Here is a 25,811-nt window from a genome sequence, read left to right as displayed (position 1 = left end):
GTCGTAGTTGGCTAGCCATCGTTCTAAACTGTACTTCAGCTTGCAGTGTTTGTTTTATGGGAACACATAAAAACGGCACCAAGAAGATGGGATGTTCGATAGCCCTCTGCATAGCAGCTCGCCAACTTGACTCCCTTGCTTCCTTACAGAAACAGTACAAAGCAAAAAAAGAGAATCGGAACGGAAAGGCAGAAAGGTTAACTAGGCAAAAAGTGCACAGCACAGTAGCCCCCAACTCGAGTCTGGCTTTTGGCAAGGCGGGAGTTAAACGCAAAAGAACAGAGCTGAACGTAGACGCGAAGAAATCTGTGAATACAAGCGGCAAAAGCCATCTCAGTCAATCCAAGCTGCGAGGGACTAGTATAGACAGCTCAGCTGTTTCCTCGCCTCAGGAGTCAAGCAGCTACTTAGCGGCTACTTTGCTCAGTGAAGAGGCCATTTTGGAAGTGGCGGTGAGTAGAGAATCAGACGCTGATTCATCGGCCAGTGAGGAGTTCGTGCTCGAAAGTTCGACCAACACAAAGCCCAACATCACAGGTGTTATGGTAAGCGAGTCGCTTCAGACTGCACTACAATTTTTCGAAGACAACAATGACAAGGATAATGCACTCAAAATTGCCGGTGTTCTGTGAAATTTTGAGTCCAGTGCACACCGTTATGTACAAAAGCAGTCGTTAATTACAATTCTCTTTTCTCTGTTAATAAAATCCTTTTTGTTTTTATTCATGACTCGTTATTATGGATGACTCGCTTTATGGACAGTTTTGGTCGGAAACCAAAGTGTCCATATTAATGAGGCACGACTGTATATGTTCTTTCTCAACTTAATTGAATTGTTTTTGGACAGAGAAAATTGGTTCCAAATCTCTCAAGCTTTGAAAGTTAAGTGTGGAACTGCAGTTTTAAGAGGCAACATCACATCGTACCAAGTGCCGCACACTCCGTAGATACCGAGATGGCACTGCTTGCATTTGCAGTAAAAGCTCGTTAATACGAACTTCACGGGATGGGAAAAAAGTGCGAATTATCGAACGGCGTCGAAAAAACTGACAAGAATCGTTTGTATTACGGCGAATTTGCTCGCGTAACGACCCCCTCACACAGTGAACACCCCTCCCCCCCTTGCCACTGAGAATGTGAAAAAAGAAAGAGTGTTCCTCTCAGTGCTGTCCTCTCTCGTCCAGGGTATGCTTCTATGTGCTGTGCCTACTGGCCAGCACTTCGGAGTCGGTCGAGTACCTGAGTGGTCTTGGCTGGGACTGCGTCCAGCACAAGCTCAACGAGGTCTGGCCCGTGGCCTTGGATGCCCTTCAGGCAGTGCAGACATCGCCAGCACCACTGCGGGCACACGCATGGTCCATCAGCAGCACAGGAAGCCAGCAGAGCGAGATGCTTACTGCCAGCGCACTTCACCGTCGCTTCTACGGTTCAGCCGCGTCGTCCCTGAGTTGCGTCGACGCCAGTGAGACGCCGCTGAGGAGGACGCTCAATTTTGTGTCGGAGCAGGTGAAATCTCAGCCAGAAAACAATGGCATGCGCCAATCGCAGACATTGCCACGGAATGTGACGCTGTCCCCACGGCACGACGCTCTGGTCACCTCGTCTCGGAGACCCCGGTCATCGTCGGACTGCAGGCCGGGCGATGCTAGGCACGATGCGGAAGTGGAGGCACCACAGGTGCAGGCATACCAGACGCCGCAGGTGCGTTGGTTGCTTTAGAGTTTTCTTGCTGCTAATAATGTGCATTGTTTTATTGTGGGGTGCATTTTACGGCTCCCACATTGCAGATTCATGTTCTCAGATCGTCATGTTATGAGAGAGAGCTACTGCATTCATTGTGCTGTGAGAAATGTGAACTGCATGGGTCTAAACAAAAAGCTCTTGGAGCTAAGGCCTATCGGCCCTCCCACGTGCTTGATTGGTTGTGTGGTATCCTCTCGATTCTGAGTTGTGCGGTATACGCGCTTGTGCGGGAAATATATTTCTGTAGGTGCCGAAGAGCCAACAACCATTTTGTGCATACCGGCATCGTCTGTAGCCATCAGCGGATTGCCACTGACTGTAACTTATTCACATATTGACTACTCACCATAATTCACAACAAGGAATAAAAAATTACTGGCTAAACTACTCTGCACTTTAGTTTAAACATTCAGTGAGAGTCGTCGTGTCCCTTGAGTTTCTCTTCTTTTATTTATTACTCTTTCTGTCTTCTTTTCTCTTGGCTTGGGTTCTTCTTTCTCTTTTCTACTTTCTTGGCTGGGCTTGCCTTGGCTTGCAGACTTCTGCGGGAACTGCAAAGAATTGAACTACGTGATGGATCACGGTGGACTCAAATTAATGGCTGTTGCCTTCAAAGTTTGTTCGAATTAAAATGGCTGATGTTGATGAGGCAGCACTATTCTCAGTTCAAGTAAAGTAGGTGTTTGGATTGCAGGAATCCCACTGTATTGTTGAAGGCATGTTATTGCTCTGTTCTCTGAGGGAAAAATCTGGTAACATAGGAGCAAATTTTTATTTCAGAAAAGTGCCGTCCACCCGTCCATCACTGAGTGCCGCCTCCTGTCTGTACCCGACTCCTCGAAGGATCGTTCCGGTTCGTTCAGTGGCAGCCGCGACTCCGGCACCGAGACCTCGTTCACGGAAAAGAGCTCGAGTAACCCTGAGGTAAAGGGAGAAAGGAGCGACAGCAACGAAAGTGCCGTCACCGCCGGCACCAGTAAGAGCAGGTCAGACAGCTGCACCGATTCGACAACAAGTGGTGTGAGTTCATGCGACGAGAATGCACCAGCGACGAGGACAGTGCAGACGCTGAGCCCAATCGCGAGCTCCACTTCCCTGAGCACTTTGGGTGGAAATCACCAGCGCGATGGTGTGGTGATGCCCCGAAGGCCTCGGGGGTTCGTTGGTGGCGTGCGGACACTCTCTCGGAGCAGCACGTCAACGAGTCCCATGTCTCCCGACTCCCCGGTGTTCATGTACACAAGTGCGCGTGACGTGGCAGGGTATGCGACCCTGCGAGCAGTGCGTGAGGCGTCGTCGATGCGGCGGCGGCGGAAGCGCATCTGCTCGGTGGGCTGTGATGGAGCGGAGCAGCACGGTGACCTCTTTCCATCTTCCTTTGCCAGCTGGAGTCTAGACCGCAGCGGCTTCTACATGTGAGTGGTGCCTTGTGATATGTGTATGTTGCATATCTGTGAAATCAGCTTTTAAAGACGTGATTTTTTTTCAAGTTTGGTTCGTCGTAACCGATACAGAAGTATGCAGAGCATTGATAACCGCTCCATGTGTCATTGACACTCCAACACTTAAAAGCCTGTATGCATGTTTGTTTGTTGTGAGGTGTTCCAAGCCTTTGTCACATTTGAGGTCTAGTCGTTCGACTACTGTTCCCAAAGAAGCGGGATCGAATCCAGGCCTCGGCGGTCACTTTTCGATGGAGGCGTTGTCAGTGCATGTTAAAGAACCCCAGGTAGTCGAAATTTCCGGAGTCCTTCACTACGGCGTCTCTCATAGCCTGAGTTGCTTTGGGACGTTAAACCCAACAAACTAACCAACCAATCCTTGTAGCACATTTTATTGCTAGAGTATGGCCACAGCATTGGAGAGACACTGTTAAAATGTTACAGTGCTTTTCATTCGACATTAAAACAACTTATATCGACAATGTTGCTTGTAGTGTTGTGTGCAAACAGTGCAGCAACATTGCTTAATATTGAAGAATGTTTCCCACTATGTTGCAAGAATGTAGTCAAGTGCAGATTAAGCTAGAAGCTCGGCAGTCAAGTTTGCTGCTTTTGCTGTCTTTTTCTTTCATTGTACTGGTATAGGTCGGCAATGCTTTCTTCACTCACAGGTACCGTATTTACTTTATCTTGGCGTGCCCTCGATTGTAACTTGCATAACATTTCATACTTTAGCGAAATTAATCTCCTTCTCGCTTGGAACAATCAGCCCTTATTTGCTGTAATGTCATGACGATGCAAACTGCGCTACTACCTCAGTCACTACTCTGGCCAATGCTTGCTCGTGTCTGAAGTGGAAATTGGCTTTTCATAAAGTTTCATAATCAGCAGCTGCTGGCTATGAACTTTTTCCACATTAGAGCTTTCTGCCTCACCAACTGGATAGCCCTAACTTCCAAGACCTTCGTAGTCACAGGCCTGTGATCAGCTCACTGTTATTGCATGAAGTTGGCAAGCTCTTCTTCTGGTTCTTAAAACTGGCCTTTCTTAATTAAAATAATTAAAATATCTAACTAGTCTGAACTAATTATTACTTTTGGTACATCCGCCACGGTAGGACTGAACCTTGGCTGCGGCAGCTACTTTTCGATGCAGACGAAAAGCCAGCCGCCCGTGTGCTGTGCGATGTCAATGCACGTTAAATAACCCCAGGTGGTAGAAATTTCTGGAGTCCTGACAGTAGGTGTTGTTAGCGTAGTTTCATTTTGTAGTCGATTCAAACGTGCATGCTATTTTGAGGTTACTTTTTTCCAGAAAAAGGAGCATAGTATTAAAATTGAGTAAGTATGGTACTTCACCTTCATTCAGCGCTCTGTTAGGTTTTGAAGTAGGCTACCTTACGCTTGACGAAGGACTGGAGACTTTGCTGAGATAAATTCATCATTGTGTAGGTCTGTTTATGCAGATAAAGGTGGTCATCTTATCAGTCGTAGCGACTTGAAGAATAGCTAGTGATTTCTGTTGTCTGTGCTTACAGAGGTGAAGAACCATATCCTGATGATGCGACCAGCGTTCGTACAATGTCCATGTCGAGCACTGCTTCTGCAGCTACAGCAAGATCCTCGGCGAAGAGGTCTGAGGAGCGGTTCATGGGGCTCTGTCTACCTGTCGACACTGCACTCATTTTTTCAGTGAGTTGATTTGGCAAGAACGCTTTTGTGACCTAGTGATTGCTGCGAGCATTTTTTTATTTTAATTTTTTTCCATGACTATGTCTTGGACTTCTGCTGTTCTTTAGGTTGTGTTATTTTTGGCTAACTGCTGGTTGTACTATGTTCATTTGTCAGGTTCTTGAATAGAGATGCAATATTTTTGCAATAATGAATTGAAGACCCAATCTTCCGAAACATTGAAGCTGCCGTGTCTTGAGAGAATAGTGAAAGCAGGTTAAAGAAACCCAGCCGGCCGAATTTTCTGGAATATCCTTCATTGAGGCATTCCTCCTAGCCTGAGTCCCCTATAAACCCTATAAAATCCCTATAAACCTCTATATACCCTATAAACCAAAACAAACCAGTTTTTGTTGGGGAGTAAGTGGAAGACTATGGTAATTTTCTAGGCAGCAGATTTGCTTCTTTTCTTTTTTTTCTTTTTTTTATGGCCTTTGCTGATGCAGCCTGAGAACTCCCTTCCCAATATTGTCTGGTTGCATGACCTTTTGACTTATTATCGTATTCATGGCCATGGGTCTGATCACAATGCATTAAATGGATGCTGAATAAAAGTATAAAAATATTAACAAAGCATCACAATTGCATTCTTAAGCTACAGTTACCCAAGCATACTCTCATCATTTGAGTTGTATTTTAGCGGGTGGCTGTATCCATAAGGTTTTGTGAGCGGCCACCAGGCCACATCCAGCATGCTCGAGGCTATGAACCAGTGTGAATGACGCCATGGCTGTTCACAGAAGGGACGTATACTTTTAGAAGGACAGTGAACTTTTAGAGAGTCTCAGTGTTTGGCCATGCTTTTGAGCAAAATAAGGGAGAACAAAGGTTTACAGCTCTGATGAGTGACCATCTAACCGAGCAGGCGTCACGATACAGGTTTAACTTTTTCCCTATCGAGGGAGGTAACGGGCTTTTATTTATTTTTTGTGCACAGGCTTCTAGATTTTAAATTTTATGTGAAATGCGAGAAGAAAGCTAAATATATTTACTTCTTAGGCATGTAAGTTTGAGAAAAAAATTTGCATTGCCAATGCAAAATGAAGCTTTAATTGCCAAAAACAAGATTTTAGAAAAAATGAGCGAGAACTTGTAGAAATGCACTCCTGCGTGAAGAGCGAAAAAAACGTTAATTTTCCTGGAATATAAAAGGGTGTGGCCTTTTATCGGGTTCTGTCCATGAAGAAAGGACGTTCTGGCTTGAATAGTTTTCTAGGTACAAAATAATAACTGGACATATAAAATGAGGCCAATGACAAATACGGAACTAACTGGCGTGCGGACGCAGGTCTTCCAAGCTAGTTTCTGCCGTCGTCGCTGTTAGAACTAAGTCCAGATGCGCTGCTGCCTAGGTTGCTGATGAAATCAACCGCAGACAAAGCAGAGTCACAAGTTGTGCTAAGTTTATGAGTGGGACATTCTTTTTTTTTTTTTTTTTTTTTACTTTTATGATACAGAGTCTTCAGAGCGCGTAAAAAAAAAAAAAGGCACCTCCAGAGAAGAAAGAAGAGAAAAGTGCAATGAAAATGAAACTTCAGTTGCCTAATTATAAGCCAGATGAAAGAGCACTGGACAAGGGCAGAGGGGGGAGGGCCTCTGTTCGCAAGTAGAGCCAACGTTTCGACTGGTGGACTTGTCTTCGCCCAGACGAAATGCTCTTATATACTGTGTAGCCATCTCCTTTCTCTCGTTCTACTCTATAAGCCAGATGGTGCAACATGTCTATTAGAAACAAAGAAGGCTCCAAAATGGTGTGAAGTCATCGTCAATGGGCTAACAATGTACCGTTTCCTGGGATGAGTTCAAAAAAATGACATATTGAAAGAAGAAATATGCCGAAGTTCCCGGGTTCGATCCCGAACGCTCGAGGCTGCGTTTCGATGGAGGCGAAATGAAGAGGCGTCCGTGTGCAGTGCGATGTCGGTGCATGTTAAAGATCCCCAGGTGGTCGAAATTGCTCCGGAGCCCTCCACTATGGCACCCCTTTCTCTCTTTACTCTTCCACTCCTACCTTCCTCCCTTCCCCTATGGCAGGGTTCAGGTGTCCACAGAGCAAGTATGACAGATACTGTGGCTTTCCTTTCCTATGAACTATTGTTATTATTATTATTGAAAGAAGAAAGAAAAGTACACTGAAAACGAAACTTCAGTTGTTGAATTATATGCCAGATGACGCATGTACTTAAGCAGTGTGGAAGGTTTCAAAATGAGGCACGCCAAGTCATCGTAAGAAGGCTAACTATGCTAAGTGGCCACGGTAGGGAAAGATTTACGTAGTCATTCATCTGCGCCATAGCAACAGCATGCGTTCACTGCTGCGGTCCCCATGCATTGTGCTGGAGGAATGAGCTGGAACCAGTAGTATGGTTTTATACTGAACTGGTCATGAATACTTGGTGACTCTCTAGAGATCAAACAGTACTCTGCCGCGGTATCGTATGTGAAACCACCATTGCAAAACTTGCAGAAGAATTACAGGTTCACTTCTACCTAGAATAAGACCAGTTTTTCTTCTGGTGGGCGCCACATGATAGTGCTACCGGTACCACCTTTGTGAACTTATGTTGTTTTTGTTCATCCTCACCGCAGGTGATAGGGATTCCTGATTAACTGTGAGCGAGTCAAACAAATATCCCATCCAATGTATATTACCACGAGAGGCAGCAAGAGAATTTCGAAAGGCTGTACATGAGGAAGCCGCATGAAGCAATCTGTGTGATGAAGCTACAGCATGTGACATGCATCCCTCCATGCAATCCATGCGGGTGATGGCTTGTGATGGGTAGGGTTGATATCGCATGCTGGATTGCCGGAGATTTCACTGGTGGCTGCTAGGTGCGGGGCCTCAAGAATATCCTCCCAAAATAATTACTTTTTGTTTATTTCATTTTTGATGAGCTTTGTTTTGGTTGTTGCTAGTTCTGCAGCTATCGTTTGAACCAGAAATCCCCGAGGCAAATTTTTTGTTCACTATTGCTTCGAGCCCCCTCAGACGTGCTGGACAACAGTGCTGAGACTTGTGTCACGTTACATGAGCACCCCCTTAGACATTGCTTTCTCTGTAGGTCCAAGACCCGGCGCAAATGCCCTCGAGTACCAACGGAGAAGACGAGGGAGCGAGCCTTGTTGAGAATGTTGCAAAGCGGGACGATGGCTTTGAGCTGCACACCCCGCAGGACTGTTTGCTGTGCTGCAGTGTCAACCGAGTTGCCAAGATGAAGGAGAAGCATGCGGACAGCAGCAGCAATTCAGGTTTGATATTTGGACACTGCTCATTGATCAGGCTGTTTGAGTTACCTAAGTGCCTCCAAAGAGATTTTACTGAGCCGGAGTCAACTGCTCTTTGGAACTTGCAATTCGTTTCGAATGCCGGCTCCTCTGGGGCCACTCATTTCGACTCAGCTCATCTGGGCTCGCCCGTTCGGTCTCACCCACCTTGACTCATACACTCAAGACACAGTGGGCTTGCTAAACTGAAGGATTTCTTTAGTCTCATCAGGCAGCAGGTTGCATTTATTTTGATTCAAGTGGTTTAGCTGGTTGTGTTTCAGAATGTGAGCAAAGTGCCAAGTGCGATTCTTAACTTTCTTATCGAATGCGTTAAAAGTGTAATATCAGCAGAGGCTTGACTATACTTTGCATCAAAAAATGCTAGTGAACATTTTCACAAAGTAAAATTGTCAGTTCAAAAGTGAACGACGCTCAATAAATAAACTTTTTAAAATTACGTAGGTGTTTTTGGATCACAGGTTCTCTTTTCTGCACATTTGAAAATATATGTATCAACGAGATTTTGCTTTGTTTAGCAATAGTCCAGCATAGCTATCCCATTATAGCCAAGCCTACAGTATGTAAAAGCAATTGAGCATTGCTCTAGAATTTCTTGGGGAAAATCTTAACTAGGTTATTTTTTTTATATTCACACAATCACCTCAATGACATACTAATGCTGCTGTGAGGTAGAATGATGAGTAATTCTCTACTTGGGTATTGTTTAAAAAATATGATGATGTAGGGTTGTTTTTGACCTTGTACAACTTAGAGCTCTTGGATTTAGCCATTGTTTGGCTGAAAAGAGGTATAGCTAACCACCTTGCGTTGGCCTTCTCCTTTTCAGTGAGTCCGGTTAGCGCAGTCAGTCCGACAATAGACGAAAATGGCAGCGGTGGGGAGAACACTGATGCCGTTGTCGAAGCCTTCCCGTTCTCTCGTTCTAGTCAAACCAGTGAGTATTGTTTGCCAAGTAACAGCTCGAGGGCTGTTCGCTGAACATGTTGGCAGGCGCTGTGCTGTTGTCTTGTCCAAGCATTCGTGTCCAGCAAACAGGCTCTATTAGAAGCTGAAATTTGGGGTTGTGCTTATGCTTCAGGAAGCCAGTGAAAGAGAAGCCAGAGAGCGCTTCCTACTCATGGTAACTAAAAAAGAAATGTGAACTGTGCTCGTGGCATCTTATCCATTGCATCTTTATTGCTGTTTGTGATCAGGTGCTGGCTGGCTGCTCGTCGCGCCTTGCTTGTAGGTCAGCAGCTAAGTGTACTTCGTGTGGAAATTTCAGTGTAGAAAACTCCTCCCTTTTATGCTATGACTTGGTTGTTTCAGTTTTGCTGCATCCGAAACAGCTGGAGAATTCAAGTATTCGCGTTATGGAAGTGCCGCCATCTCGCGTGACGTCGAGTCACCTGATTAGTGGAAATGCCTGAACATCATGTTGTCACCTCATCCAGCTGCGAAGCGGCAACACCCGGTCCCGGCGTTTCGACCAATCAAATGACTCGAAGTCACGTGAGATAGCGACACTTCGACAACGGCGCAAACTCGGAATACGGGTTTTGGTAACCCGTAAATTGGCTCACTAATATACATACATCAAGACTTATCTAACTGAAATGCCTCTTAGTTTGTTGCGTACAGTGACATATTTTCTTATCGGAGGTATTGCAACTTGTGAATTACTACATTGATCACAAGTGCTGCTAATGTGTGTTAGGGTGCATTGCCTTTTCTTTGTTTTTGCTGTCAGCTTTCATCGTGCCTTTCCTTATCTTGGGCACCTCCATGCAGGGAAGAACAGGAGGTCCAGTGACAATGACTACGACCCAATCGCCGTCCGGCGTGAGATGCTCAAGTACATCACGAACCTCAACAGCTCAGTCATCATGAAGGGCTCTGAACAGGCTCTACTTATGTGAGCATTAGGTCTTTTTTTTTTTTTGCAACAAAAACTGTTAAAGGCTCATTTCTGGAATTTAGCATCACAGTGATAGCAGCAGCAGCTGCAGCAGCGCATTACATTGGAAAGAGGAGGAATGAATGTATGTATATATGGATGTGTGTATGTATGGGGGGATGGTGAGAGTGGATGTATGCATAACAAAGAAAAGTGGTTGCTATGGAAACAGGCAGAGGGTGGTCGGCAGAATGCAAAGCCAGCATGGCTTTCACTAGATCTCTCGACTTCGTCGTTGTCAGTAGTGTGCAAGTCCGCCATGCTAGCTTTTTAGAAGTTGTGACGAGTCTTTTTTATTTTATGGTGGAAGTGATATAGACTGAGCAGCAATCTTGAATGTATGTGCATGAGTGGGCAGTGTTTTGCTCTGTCCTCGGTGAAAGCGACTCATTTAAAAACTTTTTTTCGGGACACTACTAGTGTTCGACCTAGCTTAATGCTTCGTTGCATCATTTGTGGTGGTGGTGGTGAGAGTTTGGGTTTTGAATGGGTTATTTTCTTCTTTTCTTTCTCTCCCAGGCTGAAGCAGAAGTACCCCAGCGCCTTTCAGGATGTATGCCTTTACTCCGAGGTCTGCCTTCTCATGTCACGGTACCGGTACAGGCTAGGGGCTCGAACCCTGCTCCAGGAGCTCTTCATTGATCTCAGCCTCGAAAAGGTCGGTCATGTGAAATGCCAACCAGTGTTAGATTTACATTGTGGATCTCATGACAAGGAGAAAGGTAATCTGTGGCTCTTGCAACAAACAGCTTATCTTATGTTCTTGCGGTCTGTAGCTTTAAGACATAAAGCACACTCAAGGAGGCAGTTCAGGCTAGTTGGCCGTACGTACTGAAGGTTCTTGTGTAGTTTCCCAGTGGTAACCCATTAAGACCTTCAGAATATAAGGTGTTACACGTAACTTGGACTGATGATTTTAAAAGGTGATTTAACTGCACCTGGTTTAAACCATGCGCATGTGGTTTGCTGTCATGTAGCACTCCTCAGAATACTTTTCTTATGTTCTGCATTTACACGATTGTAAGTCAACCCCTTTATTCAAAGTGGGAGGGGGAGGAGGGGGGGTCTAATTATAATTGAAATCAAACCATGACCAATGTAAAAGCATAGGAAAGCCGCTTTATATATCGAACTCAATTTCCCCGGTCGTTCGATATATCGAACTGCGCACCACGCACTGGAAAGTGTGCCTTCCCCAAAGACGATCGCATCATCCTCGGCCGTTTGCCGCGTGACGTTTTCAAGCCACGCGCAGAAGGAATGAGAGGGGACAGTTCGGCGACGGCTGGTCTAGGGCAGCGCCGCGCCCATTCCCCAAAGGCGCGCACATCTGCGGTTATTGTTTCCCGCGTGCCAGCACGTGACGTTTGCAAGCCATGTGCGTGTATGAACCAAAGAGAACCGGTGGAAACGAGAGGGAAAAACGCGATAGAGTGAAGCGCTAGGGTGTGCCCATTTTTTTGCCAAGGGTGTGCCCATTCTCTCCTTCCTCTCTCCTGGCCTTCGCTCGCAATAGCATGCGCCAAGCCAGCTCAGCCCGTTTTCAGACAGAACGTCGGACTCTTTCTCCAGCGTGTGCTGCAAACCCTCTGCGCGCGGCGGCTGACGTGGCTATGGCGCGGGCGCCTGCGGACGTAAGAAGCGGCAGATCTCTCTCTCTCTGTCCCTTCTTTTTTTTTTTTTTTTTCGACAGTCCATTTTTATTGTTCTGTACCCGCGGCGTAGCGTAAGATATGGCGACTGCGGACGCTAAGAAGCAGCAGGTTCTTTTTTTTTTTTTTTTTTTTGCGGGAGTTGTTTATCCTTGCATGTATGAATCAACGAAAGCATGCGGTCAGCTGTGATCATGACACCGGCTGTTAGTATTGTTCGCTTCAAACGGCATTTGCAGCTATCACGCTTTCCAATGATTTTGTGGCAGTGGACTGCGGCATGATAAATCGAACCAGGTTTGTGCAATCAAGCCATCACGTGCACTCTGCCAAGTTCGCTCCCCCCCACCAGCAGGAGCTATCAAAAGATAAACACGCTGGGACGTTATCGCTGCACAGCATCTTGGCACGCTGCCAAGAAATGAGCTGTGGATGAGACAACAGAAATTGAGTGGCGCGCACCATCGACATGCAAGCGAGAACGCTCGCGACTTCTGCCGCTGGCTGCGACACGGAAGCCTTGTTTTGAGCTGTCGCGGTGGCTCGAGCGGCGAGAGTGAGGGACGAAGTTCCAACAAGTTAGAAATTTTTCGCTCTGTTGCTGCCACTCGTCACCGAGATCGCTCAAACGCTTGCATGTGAGCGAGCTGGCCTTAATGCTTTTTTTTTTTTTTCAAATTCTCGGGTACAAAAGTGGAAGGTGAGTTCATTATGGGAGTGGGTTGATTACGCAACAAATACGGTATCGTTTTTTCGCATCGTAAGTGCCGTCACAAGGCGATTTCTATATATCGAATTATTTCGCAATCCCCTTCAAGTTCGATATATCCAGGTTCGATTTTATCTCCAAAATATGTGATTTGAAGTGGAGACGAATAGTACAGCCAGGCAATAAATTTTCGCTGTTGAAAGCATCCATCGGTGTTTTTTGTGACATGCGATTTGTCGACTTACATTCTAATCGACTTACAATTGTGTAAATACAATAATTAGTAAAGTCAACTATGCCAAATTTTAAATGACCGATGCAGTTTCTTTGTGACGATATACATGCTGTACGGTGATTTTGCCCACAAAATATGACATAAAATTACGCTTCTCTCAGCCGTGTTTCAAGCGAACAAACTGTGCACCTGAACCCATCAACAGCTATGTAGCTCACTTATGTGCATGTAGCCCTCAGCACGCTTTTGGGAATTTAACTTGCGTGATCTTCGTCTCCAGGGCATATAACATTACGCATTATCCTTGATGTACCCCATAAGAAAAAAAATGCAAAGGAGCCTAGTTATGGGATAGAGCAGGCCTGTGGTGACCAGTTCATCAGTCCAGAATGGAAAGACCAAGCCGTGTTCTTGCTTGGCTGCAGCTCTGTAGTAAGCAGGAGCCCCACTGTGCTGATTCCGCAAGTTTTTTTTTTTTTAATCCTGCTCTGCATGTTGAACGACGACTCTGGTACTGTGAAAAGGCACCGATGTGCTGTGAAGCTGACGCCTATAGCCGCGGCCACTCACTTTGCCGTGGTCTGCACGCACGGTTCATTCGCCCGAAGAATGGTTATGAGCACTGCAGTATGATAATGCATGAGCGCAGTCACATTTTATTTCATATTTTGCAGGCCTTTCTTAAACACTGAAAAAAATCATCACGCAGCATGTATGTTGCCACAGAAAACTTGTTCCGTCATTTCCAGACACCATCTACTACATAATGAAGCGCACTTTGCCTTAAATTGAATATTAAAAATTTTGAATAATTGATCTTATGTATTTAAGTTGGATGTAAAAAATATTCTGAGGAGTCCCATGGGATGGCAGACCATATGTCGTTGAGTCCACCTAGCTGCGATTAACCACTTGCTTCTAATCCTTGGCTCAAGTTAGGTGAAAAAACCTGTATAGAGCACTGGTGATCATGACCTCCTTCTCTGTCACCTGGAGAGTATTACTGCGTGTTGGCTGCAGTTAGGTGGTGTGAAGGTAGTGCCTCACCATGTGGCATTGTGCATCTGTTCAAGAGTTCAGAGGTTCGAAATTCGGATCTGGTGCAGGATGTGTTTTGAATTTGTACAATCCTTTCGCCTCCATTGTTTTCTCTTTGCAGCAATTTTTCGAGGAGGCTGAGTGCATCTTGAGGATACCACGCGTGATGGTGATGCCCCCTAAAGAAGAATCGGAGGCCTAGGTGTGCTTGCTGGCCAAAGAAATCGAGGTGCAGTTCGTGGCACTTTGCGCCAGCGTGCCCTCTCAAGATGGCCACCACTCGTTCCACTTTGTCCTGCAGTGTATCGGCAAAAGTTGCAGCCGAGGCTATGCTGGCACAAGCCAAAGGATTGTGTTTCAAAGTCCGTGCTGCTGTCACTTGATTGTCGATTGTGGTGCAGCAAGGAAAACGGTGTTCAGAAGTTTGTGCGTGGTTTTGTTTTGTGAAGGTCGAGTATTATGTGATGGCCTATGTGGATGTTGACCTGGAACATTGTTTGCTTTTCTTTCTTGAAGACTTTATACAGAGCCCCGCACTCGAGTCGCAATCTTGCTTTGAGTGCTGGGGAGGCGATGAACTTAACTTTTTTGCTTCGCTGTATGCACGTAAACTATTAACGTGTGAGAGTAGCAGGAACGCACAAATGCTGAAAAAAAGAGAAATAATGTATAATTGTGGCTTTCCGCATTTGCTTTTTGTCGTAGCATAAGCAAGAATCCAGAATCGATGTGCCAAGTAGCTTTGTGAATTCTTCTCAGGTTTATCACTCCACTTCCAGCTCTTTCATGTTTTGTTTTCTAAGTACGATGCTTGTAAATATGTACAAGGTTTTGCTGTGTACATGTGTGTACATAGCTAGGCGTGCCTTTTACTGGTACATTGGCAAGTGTGATTGAGCTTTCGTGTATTTATAATTTGTTTCCCTTGTATGACAATATTGTTTTGGTACCGTTTTAATCATTGCGTTTCAGAGGCTATTTTGTTGCATATTTCTACTTATGCCTACAAACGAACTTTTTGTATGTTTCGACGTTGCCTTGCAGAGACATCTATTGTGTCAAATGGAATAACGTTTAATTAGCTTGAGGAGAGCCTGAACAACTGTGGAAAATGAAATCAAAAGAATGAGCAGTATTTTAACTGCATTGAGAGCAGTCATTTACAATTGTGCACAAATAATTTCTGTGGCATAAAAATGTGCATGCTTATGGTTTACACATTGCCAAAAAGAAAGCAGCCCTTGGAAGTTGCTTCCGGATCTGTGCATTGGATTTGTTAACCATGGCATGTCATTTTCTGTCCAGTACTATACACATCAGGGTAAGTGTGAGGATACAGTATTATGCAAGGCTTGTGAGAGAGCTTACTGTTTATAGATTTGTAAATTTCTGGTTGCTTCAGTGTGACTGACTTGTTGCCTGCACACAGTGGAACGGATGCATTCTCCTTAACTATGCCAACTACCCCACATTTTAGCGTTTTCCCAATCGAGTGAATCAATTGATCATGCGCTTCGACAAATAAGTATGAAATGTTTTGAACTCACCATAACTTGAGTGGGAAGAGGAAAGTGTAAGATCGCTTTTTGCAACTTTTGGAGTGGAGAAAAATGAAATTGAACGAAATACTTAATTTAATACAGGTACTAAAAATATATTCCCATTTGCTGCTGTTTAGTTCATAGAACATTTATCCTTGTAGGTAACCAAATTTTTTGCGCTTTATCTCTCAATGTGATATGCTTGTGTAGCAAACTGGGACACTGTACTATGTATATTTAATCCTGTTCCCAAACGGAAATGTGCCTTCCCTGCTGTCCGACTTCCAGGACAAAAAGCTGTACATAATTCTTCTATTTTCCTATGTGGACGGATACTTGCACATAGGTAGCTTTCCCTTTGTGGAGAAGTACAGATTTATGGTTTTGCCAAAACATATCAAAACAGTAGTCTTGTTTGTAAAGCCACAGTGTAAATATTAAAACCTTCATTTTAGTGAACAAAGCTTTTGTACTGTGTGATCAGAGGTGCTCCAAAACAGTTTCATGGTGTTCAGATCCGTAAGTAATGAATGAAATGAGATTTTGGTTGCAATATCCTACTTGCAGTATTAGATTTTGGTTGCAATATCCTACTTGCAATACCTCTAGGATTTCTTACATCAGAATACTATGCAAGTGTTGTTTGAGGGGCCCTTTAATTTGACAGCTTCATTTACCGCTTGCATGACAAATGACATCAGTGGATACTGTGAAGTACACTGAGCTTTCTGATGTCATACACTGAATGCCAAAACATAGTAGGCTGGCCAGATACTATATTCTTGCTGGTGAAGTTTGGTAGTCAACACAGGGATCACTGACTGTTTGGGGCAGTCACTCCACAAACCACGCTAACCAGGATGGCTTGCACAGATAATTTTACTAAGCCCTAAGCCCTTTTCAGTTTCTAGCTGCACAGCTTTCCTTGATTACTCATACTGCTGTGCTTGGGTGGATACTGAATAACTGCATTCTTGACCGAAACCTTTTCCACTAAGGAGATTGCATCCACACAATACACTGAAATGAAATAATTATTCACAAGATGGAACAATTCAGTTTATTGGTATATCTGTAAACTTTCAGCTGGTGTAGTTGCTACAGTGGCATACATATGGCAGAACATTACTCCAAAGCCTTTACCAATGCCTCGTGCACCTCAACTTCAATTTGTGCCTCTGCCCGAGCGATGTCGCTGGATGCCGAATTGAGAGCCTGCTGTGCCTTGGCAAGGCCATCTCTGCAAGACTGTGAAGGAAAACACGCAAACCACATTTTGAATGGTAGACAATTCCAGAAGCGTGCTTTCTAGGCCTAGTAAGTGTTACATTATAAAGGCAGAACTGCATTTAAGAACAAGGTTGACAAAAATGAATGCCGTGGTTGTACTCGCACTCATCTCAAGGTCATCTCATAGCTCGGGAATGACAACGGCAGTCTCAAGTCAAGGTCATCTCAATGAGTCGCTCAGGAATGACAACGGCAGTTCTAGCACTTCAAGATTCACGGCCCCAAAATGGCACAAATCTAGAATGCTGCTGGATTTATTGACAAAAATATGATTACTGTATAAATGGAGTTTCAAAATGATGCCAATTTCTGCGATGCTCTACAACAAAATCACCCCATCATCAGCTGATGCACCAAAACGGCCTTTGAGATTTTATTCAGTGATTGGCATTCCAATCAGGATTTCTGAACCTCTCAGAGGTGGCTGACATTTTGGTTTGAGTAATATGTTGGAGAGATTGGTGCGTGTAATACTGAGTAGTTTTTCATCCTGTTCTGACCATATACCTGAACACTAGTGTCGTTTTGTCTGACGTGGCATACACAGCAAAAATCTGCCGTGAGTGCGTGCAAATTTTGCTATCCAGCTGCGGAAACGTGCATTTAACTGAATTCAAATAAGCACAGCTTACCTGGGGATCAAGGCGGTCTACTGGAACAGCCGCCTCTGCCAGCACTTGCACAGAGGAGTCCTCATTGATGGAGATCGTCCCACTACTCACTGCAAAATAACATAGCACTCAGAGCCTATTTTCAGTACACATATTCCACGCTGATGTCTACTGAGGTTACAGTAGTTTCTCAGCATTGAAAGAGCCATTTTACAGACTTTAAAAATTGCGTATAGTGCTGCTTTCTTTGAAAAAAGAAAATAAGTTAATGTTTAATGAGCTTGGACCTCGTTATGTATTTAACTATACCTACTGTATATACAGGGCTAGACAGAGGCAACTTGTCCTTAAATCATTGAACCCGTACAGTGGGCTCACTTGCATGTGAACTTTATTCATCAACAAGCGTTTGACTGCCCACAAAGAGTTTGTTCTGCGTGCAGCAGTTTTTTAAAGCTTAAAACTATACTGAACAAGTGGAGCAGAAAAAGTTGCCGGAATAGGGCGCACTGCGGCTGAGCGACCGCCCCAGGGCGAAACGCGTGTGGCCAGGGTCACGGGGGGTCTCGGTCCTCCTCCACCCCCGCTCCCCTCCCCCTGTCTTACTATTGGAGGGGTCTGACACCTCCCGTGTCCGAATGTATAAGGACTGCATGAATACGAAGTAGGTAATGTCAGTCCTGTCAGGTTGTCAGAACATGCATTATCTATCGTTTCGACAATTTCACAGTGAGTTTTAAAAAGAATAAACATATTTTTTTAAAGCACGAGACGTGAAAGATAATCGATCCTCTTTGCATAAAATGACGTCGTATAAAGCAGGCCACTAGCCGCTGTCTCTATTTCCCTCTCCTTCTGTGCTCAAATCACTACTTCACTCAACAGTGTGGCGAGCTACTTGCCGAAATACTTCTTGGCCTCTCCTTCCTTGTGAAACACTGTGACCACCCCGGGCTTGATCACGGCCAATGCAGGCACATGGTTCGGCAGTATACCAAAGCTCCCGCTGTACGACGGCACGTCCACTTGTTTTACGTCCACTTTGTCGTAGAAAGTCTGGAACGAGGCAAGTACGAAGGCACCGCACATTGCAGCGGCATAGGCCGCTTTCTGCCTGTCTAGTAGAATGCGGACAGTTTTAATTTCCAAAGGCATGCGTGGAGTTCAGAACTAGCGTTTATAATTTTTGCGTATTAATGCTTACACTTTCATTAGCAAATATTTGCAAATAACAAACGCGTTCTGTAGTACGCTGGAGCAATGTGGCTGCACTCACCTCTACCGGCGATGCGAACGTGAGTGGCATCTGACCGTCGGCGTACGTTCTTGACAGCACTGTCTGCGATGCCAGTAGCCTGGTCCTTGGCATAACATAACGGCAAGCTCCTAATGTTGCTCTAAAGAGGGACATTTTGGTTGTTTAATGTGACTTGCTCACTCCAATAACCTTCGTGCCGGAATGGTGACCCGACCGGAGCGCCCCCTGAGATTTCTGTTTGTGCTGTTCTCAAGAGGTTCCGCAGTTTTATAAAATGCTCTTTGTATAAGCCGCGGTATCGGTGCCATTGAGTTAATACAACCAATTCACTTTCATTGCTTTCACAGGTAGCCATTCACGAACATTACTTGTCAATGTTTAAAGAAGCGATCCAAGGTAAAGAAAACTAGACGTTGCATTAGGAATCGAGATAACATGTACTGAAGTATCAATGGTTGTCATGCATGGATACAGCGCGTAAATATTTTGATGATTTGCCGAATTTTGCGTGCGAGCAATATCCTTCGAAATACAGAATGCAGCGGAGCCTTCACAGGCATGAAAAATTAAAATGATTTTGCTAACAAAACATTTTAACAAGATTAAGGAGGATTATGTTTAGGTGCCCATGGGTGGTACACCACAATCCGCAACCACTTAACCGCAGTGTTAAAGTTAGCAGTGTCTAGCAAGTTATCCTCTTTAATGTCCCATATTGTACAGGACGGCATAAAAGAACCATTTACGGCAAAAAAAAAAAAATACTGACTGAAACAGTAAACGCCGCATTAAAAACAATTGCCTATCTTCTAAGTGCAGCTCATAAAGCAACAGGAGTTTCTCTTCCAGCATTTTAAAGGCACATTGTGACAAATTTAATTTAACTTATATCGGTGTATATATTGTCTTCGCGTAACAATATTATGCTATTGACAAAGAAGCACTACTTACACTGAAAACAAAGCTAAAAATGAAGCACAGGTATTGGCACCAGTGGGCATTTTTGCAAGCGACCTACGATTATGGTCCCTGTCAAGACAGTTTTTAGCACATAGCTCCTTGAGATAGAACCAAGTGAACTACACTGGCAATTACTTTCAAATGGCTACTGTGGTGTCCTTTTAGGACAGAAGTCACACGTTTTAATCAAATGGGGTTGAAAAACATTCCCCCTAAATCGAAATTTGTTGGCAGCAAACAACCCTTTTGCTACTGGAAACCATCATATAGCCAGAAAGAATTTTACAAGAGCAAGAACTGGATGGAGTTAGTCTCAGTTTTCTTTTGTTGAGGGGGATGCGGGGCTAAACATTCAACTTGCACCAATTTCGATACAATTTTTAGTAATTGCTTACCATCTTCTCAGTACAATATATTCTAAGTTTCATCTCTTTGGCACAAATAGAAAATGCTATAGCTCTCATAATGAGCAATTAAGTGTGTCAGCTTAGGAAAACCATCATTTCAAAAATCATGGATACTAACTGTTTGTGCTATGATAACAGCTAAGTAGTTCATTGTGCAGGATAAGGCCAATTTCGGGTTCTTTATGGCATTTTTACAAACATTTGAGCACATTAAAAACAAACCTCATTCTTTCTTTAGTCATTATATGCCACATATTTGATACTTTCTTTTCTTCGGGAATCTAAAAAGTACCTTATCTTGTTACAACCAAAATTTTAGTCTAGAAACCACCTTGAAAGCAGCCTTTATCAATAAAGTTTGGAACTGGTAGTTTTCCTAATGGTGATGCTCCTGCAAAGAGTGCAAGGTGAGAAAAATTAGTTCAAAGATTTCAGAACATGCTATTCAAGTTTAGGGCCTAAATTAATAAATCAAAGTGGATTGATGCATGCATTGAGCTGTCCTTCTCAACATGAGACTACTTTGTGGTGATTGCATCGAGATGCTTTTTTTCAGCTTTACAGCTGTCCAGCGCCCTTATCTGCGCTCGTGAAATGCTTTCCTTCGTTGCTTACTGGGCATGCCCTTCGTTAGGCTCCATATTCTGTGTCCAGCTTCTCGAGCACTTTAGTTAACCAGGCTCCAAGTGGTGCAAGAACAGTGTTCGAATGTTACATGCTGCATTTTAGTCAACCCAAGCTTGCAAGCCAATCCGCTGTTTCCATGGCCTGAAATTTGCCTTGTCTTTGCTTTTTTTTTTGTTTAGCTATCTCCTATGCTCTCAATCTGGTTTTTTTTTTTGGCTAGAGAGCACAAAAAGACAAGCATTCCAACTCGGGGATACACTCTGCGTTGTTTTTTGCCCGCTATGCAGTAGCCTCTTGAAACCAGCATTTATAGGCGCTTTCGGTGATGAGTGCACCCCACCTCTAAAAAAAAAATTTAATTCAAAATTTTTTACTATGCAGATAACAGCCAAACTTGGTAACAAGTTAAATACATGTGTAACTCAAAACAAAAATTTAAACGCCTCCTTAACAGCAAGCAACATTATTTTTCTGCTTACCATTTGCATTGAGGATATAATACACAGTTCTTCTCACTACTGGTTCCTGCTTCTTTCGTATTAAGCACTTGGCAGTGCAGCCTTATTTTTTGATCAGCAGCTGCCCAAACTTAGCAGAAAATGCAGCTAACAACCAGCATATGCAGTGCTGAGAAAAACATAAAATAGAGCTAGATGGCTGATAATTCACGCCTTATGAGCGTGCAAATAAACTGCATGCTGGGCACTCTTAGTACTGTCATAAATGATTTAATGCAGATTGTCATGATAATAACATTTTGTCTTTCCTTGACTTGGATAACTTTTTAATGGTGTCCTTAAACAGTGCCCTGCTTTCTCTATGCACACACAATTTTTCTGAATATTGCAGGTTTTCTAGTTCACCAGTCACCGTGCTAGCTTTGCAACTTCCCCCCCAAGTGAATATTTTATATTAAAAACACACAGATGCTCAAAATGCATTGACTGGAACTCATATGCATTTATATATACATGAGGATGAGGATTTAAATCACAAAAGTGCTCTTTCACAACTTCAATTCCTTTTGGCTGGTCACTGCTTCACTCTGCATGTTACTGCTGGAGTTGGCCAAAAGCATTTCAATAGTTCCTTTCAGTTCCATCATTGCTTGCATGTGTTTTGCTTCTTGCTCCATTACTTTCTGCAATATCTTAAATCTACGATGTGTTGCTTCACACATCGTTACCTCTGGATAGTACACTTCAACCATCAACGTGGCAACGTCCAACAGTATCCTGGCGAAACGGGGGTCTGTAAGGTTCTTCGTGACGAAGAGCATGAGGTCGTCCAACTCTTTTCCTGACCTTCCCGCCATGGCCGACTTAAGGGCTCGCCTCCGGATCAGCTCCTGCATCACAGCAACGGCGATCTGCGGCTCCCTTGTAAACTTAGCGTCTCGTAGGGCACAGGTGAGCGCCTTCGAGACCTCGAACTTCCTCAGATAGGTGTTGTACTTGGCCATTTTTTGCATCGTTCTCTCGGGAACGACGGCGTCGCCATCGCGCGGCACGAAGCCCGGGTCGCTGTGAGCCGCCTGAAAGAAAGAAGACACGCGCCTGCGTTTCGGGGCGGCTTCTTTGGCAATTTCGCTTTTCCTCCTTTGCACTGATATGAGACCTGACGTCATTCCGACCACGAGGATCTTGTCCTGGGGCGAGATGTCCATGGAAAGGATGGGGGAAGGGTAGTCGAGCGTGTGAACCACCTGGTACGTGGCCACGTCGAACACCTTGACGTGTCGGTCGAGTGAGCCCGAAAGCAACCGCTGTCCATCGCTGGTGAGCTTCAGGCATGTCACGGTCTTGTGATGCTGCGTCATCTGGGCGAGCATTCGACCCGCCACCACGTCCCACACCCGAATGTAGGGCCCTCCGGCTGTGAGGAAGACGCCGCCTGTGGGGAACATGAGCACAGACTCAACGGGAGCGCCGTGATTAACGTCGACGACCCTGTCGGCGGTCCTCAGGTCGAACACTTTCGCGTGATGGTCATACGAACCGGAGAGGACGATGTCCGGATTTGCCTTACAGACAGAGCCAGAGCGCACATAGTCGTCGTGAGCGTCGATTGAGAATAATTTCGCCTGGCCAGGGATATCCCACAGCGCAACGGTAGAGTCGTCGGAGAAACTCAGAAGCTGCGTGCCGCCGCGGGCGAAGGCGACACGCTGTGTGGGGCCCCTGTGACCGGTGAACTGCCTTAGCAGGGACCTTGTCTTGACGTCGAAGAGCTTCACTGCACCGTCCTCACCCCCGGCGGCGATCAGCTTGCCGTCGGCGCGAAATATTCCGCCGCATGCCGCCTTGGAGAACTTGGCGAAGCGGCTGGTGATCTCTCGGCTGACCGGGTTGAACACTTGCACTCTCGACGAGCAGGTGATCGCGAACGAATGCGGCTCTTCGGGCGCTATGTCAACATTGTTGATGGCTGCTATGTCCTTGATAGTCACTGGCAGAGACAGTCGTTTCCAGTAAACAGTATCTTCAGTTACTTTAACGCCCGCACGTGGGTACGAATACACACGCACCGCTTTGAAATCCGCCATTTTGAATGCAATTTGGATTTGTCTGGATTTGGATTTCGGTCGTGCGGTATCACTAGTATCAAATAATGGCCATCCGTTCTCGCACTGTCAATCCTGTCAATTTAATCCACTGGTTCCGCTTTTGCTGCTTCAGCCAAGGTACAGTGCAGCCAAGGCCCGTCGCACTTTAGCCCTTTAGCTTTAGCTTTTGCTGCTTATTTCGCACCCAGGCTAAGCGATGCCAGCAGTTTCTGTTAGCGTTTGGTGGTTCATGTTCTAGAGTGCATTCACTGTCACTGCTGCCTTGTATTTTCTTTCAGGGAGTGCCACTTCGCCGCGCTTCCAACTAGTTTTCAACTGCGGCCTTCTTGCACCATCTGTCGTCCCTTCGGCATTCCCTTGACGCCTTGTTTCCTGCTGCTTGGAGAAAGGTTGCCATGGGATAGCACTGTTCTACTCAACTCTGTCTCCTTTCGCCGATCCGTTACGATGGCTTCGGCTTGCCGCACGTCGTTCCTGCTTACACTCTTGGTGCATTTAAGTAAAAGTAGTTTCAAAAGGAATTAATTACTTTTGCTGCGAAATTACTGTCAAAAAGTAATTCATTGCATCACAAATTACCGATAAAAGTAATTAAATTACAGTAATTTCATTACCGCAGTTCAACTACTGCCATGTCTGCTGTGCACTTACGTTCACTATTCAGTGCTGTACACTTACGTATAGTTCACTGCAGTGGAGTGAATGATGAACTGCTCGGCTAGTTATAGTTGCACACGTCCAACTTCAACATGGTGCACAAACCAAAAAGAAAGAAAAAATAATATAGGCGGCAGCGCTTTGTCGTGAGTTCTGTTCCATCTGCCTCCACCAATCTTATTTTGTGTGTGCAGTGGTAGATTAAAAAGTCAACAATAATTGCTAGACTGACATTTACTTTTGCACTGAGAAAATACTTGAACAGTTTTTTGACACAAGCTCCGGTTTGTTTATAATATATATGGATGAAACTTTGGGTATAAAACTCCTTCACATATTTTTGCAGAACGTGGAATACAGCCACATTAACTTCATTTCTATCTCAACTCCGCATATGAAACCGTGTCGCTAATACTGGCATATCATTAGTTTTTGCTGTTTGTGTCATTGTACGTTGAGTGTGTTTGAGAAATGGTCAAAATATTGTTGGCCTTGACAACCTGGTCAACATGTCTGTTGCAACGTCATCAAATATCTGTATTCTGTTGCTGAGTTTGCAAAGCCCTAGAGTAGAAACACCTTGTGAGCTTGGATTGAATGAAGAAAGGTAAATTACTGAAGGTTGGGAGGTAAATGTAGTTATGCAATTGGAGCCACTATAGGATGCAGGCTTCAGTTACGTGTTAGTGTGCTTAATTGACCTTGGTCTTTGTCAGCATCTCAAGTTGATTAGTTGAGGCCTGTATCACATGGACGATATGGACACATGGACGACATCAGTGGTCACAGTAATCAACAGAGTGCAGCGGGAGGATTAGCTCCCCAAAATAGGGTATGTGAGTTGGTAGAGTCCTGCATTGCAGGTAGTGTGACGTGTAGAAAAGGTTCACCAAAGAGATTTGATGAAAAAAATAAATAAAAACTTTAGTGTTCTGACTGAACTTGTGGATTTTTTTAGAATAGCACGCACCTCTTGTTTCATAAAGCTTTCTGATTACTTCTCATAATCAAATGCCTCTCCCATATTCATCCAATTAACCCGGTCCTGTGAAAATTGCATCTACTTCACCCCTGCAAACTTTTGAAATCTCATCCGCCCACCTAACTTTCTGCTGCTCCCTGCTATGCTTTCCTCCCCTTGGAATCCAATCTGTTACCCGCAGCGACCATTGGTTATCATCTCTCGCACTGCCCATTCCCATTTATTCTCACTTTCCACTAGAATATCAGTGACCCTATCTGCACGCTCCCTATCTTTTATACTTCTCATATCTTTCATTAACACTCCTACAGAATCAGCATTGAATATCACATCAAAAGTCTTTTATTGCATTCTGCAAAAAAAAAAAACTCAGTGTGGGAATTTGTACATAGACGCATACACGCCAAACATTTTTCTTGAAGAAAAAAATCTGAGTGCTTGTACTGGTCACTTGTACCAGTTCGCTTAGTAGCACCTGTGAGCCCTTGGTGAACAAAATAAAATTTGAAAAGTTCCTGCATTTAAATTGCATGCTTATAGGAATAGTATGATGGAAAAATTGGATTGCAAAGAATTGTCTGTATTGTCTGCTGGTTAAAAGAATACCCATTCATGCATTCAAGTGTGACATTCTTCGTATTCATTTTGGTTCTGGTACCGTTGAGGTGGCTCAGTTTTTATGGTGCTTGACTGCTGAACCTGAGAGCATGGGATTGAATCCCCGCTGTGGCGGTTGCTTTTTGATAGCGGCGAAAAGCAAGGCACCCATGTGGTGTGCGACAGCATTGCGTGTTAAAGAACCCCAGGTGGTCGGAATTTCTGGAGCCCTTCACTTCAGCATCTCTCATAGCCTGAGTCACTTTGAGACATTAAACCCCATAAATCATAAACAACCATATTATTATCTTGATTTATTGCATCTAGATGTACTAAACCACCTCTATTCTGAAATAGAGCAAGAGTGGTTTAGTACAGGTGCACGGAGGTTTGCAAGTTCTGATCAGAAAAATCACTGCCACAGAAATTCAAGTAATTCAGATTCTTTCTTGAATTACTTTAATCACACTAAAGAAAAATATATATTTCTCTATTTTTATATAAACAAAAAATATCACAAACACACAAATCAAAAGGAT

The 25,811-nt window shown here is 44.4% G+C and overlaps 3 protein-coding genes across 3 annotated transcripts in view; 1 reads left to right on the top strand and 2 right to left on the bottom strand.

Moving 5' to 3' along the window:
• rictor (rapamycin-insensitive companion of Tor) overlaps nt 1-15,780 on the top strand; it is a 54,327-nt gene extending 38,547 nt beyond the window's left edge. The window contains exons 20-27 of the mRNA XM_084577289.1: nt 1,185-1,701; nt 2,524-3,158; nt 4,723-4,876; nt 7,981-8,167; nt 9,033-9,140; nt 9,977-10,100; nt 10,662-10,800; nt 13,898-15,780. Of these exons, the coding sequence (XP_084433415.1) occupies nt 1,185-1,701; nt 2,524-3,158; nt 4,723-4,876; nt 7,981-8,167; nt 9,033-9,140; nt 9,977-10,100; nt 10,662-10,800; nt 13,898-13,978 (1,945 nt within the window). The 3' untranslated portion in view covers nt 13,979-15,780. The remainder of the gene's footprint in view (nt 1-1,184; nt 1,702-2,523; nt 3,159-4,722; nt 4,877-7,980; nt 8,168-9,032; nt 9,141-9,976; nt 10,101-10,661; nt 10,801-13,897) is intronic.
• A 563-nt stretch (nt 15,781-16,343) lies between these two features.
• ATPsyndelta (ATP synthase, delta subunit) lies at nt 16,344-18,715 on the bottom strand. Its single transcript, XM_084577288.1, has 4 exons — nt 18,495-18,715; nt 18,117-18,274; nt 17,240-17,324; nt 16,344-16,565 (listed from the first exon to the last, which is right to left on the bottom strand). The coding sequence occupies exons 1-4, from the start codon at nt 18,627-18,629 to the stop codon at nt 16,443-16,445; spliced, it is 501 nt and encodes a 166-aa protein (XP_084433414.1). The 5' UTR covers nt 18,630-18,715; the 3' UTR covers nt 16,344-16,442.
• A 2,467-nt stretch (nt 18,716-21,182) lies between these two features.
• Nucleotides 21,183-23,480, bottom strand: LOC146182237 (U3 small nucleolar RNA-associated protein 15 homolog). Its single transcript, XM_084577287.1, has one exon. The coding sequence runs from the start codon at nt 23,013-23,015 to the stop codon at nt 21,477-21,479; it is 1,539 nt and encodes a 512-aa protein (XP_084433413.1). The 5' UTR covers nt 23,016-23,480; the 3' UTR covers nt 21,183-21,476.
• Nucleotides 23,481-25,811: the final 2,331 nt, after the last annotated feature.

Source organism: Amblyomma maculatum, chromosome 8 (assembly GCF_055883805.1).
Source record: "Amblyomma maculatum isolate TAMU_Amacu chromosome 8, ASM5588380v1, whole genome shotgun sequence".
In the NCBI taxonomy this organism is placed as follows: Eukaryota; Metazoa; Arthropoda; class Arachnida; order Ixodida; family Ixodidae; genus Amblyomma; species Amblyomma maculatum.
This window is presented reverse-complemented; position numbering and strand designations above follow the sequence as displayed.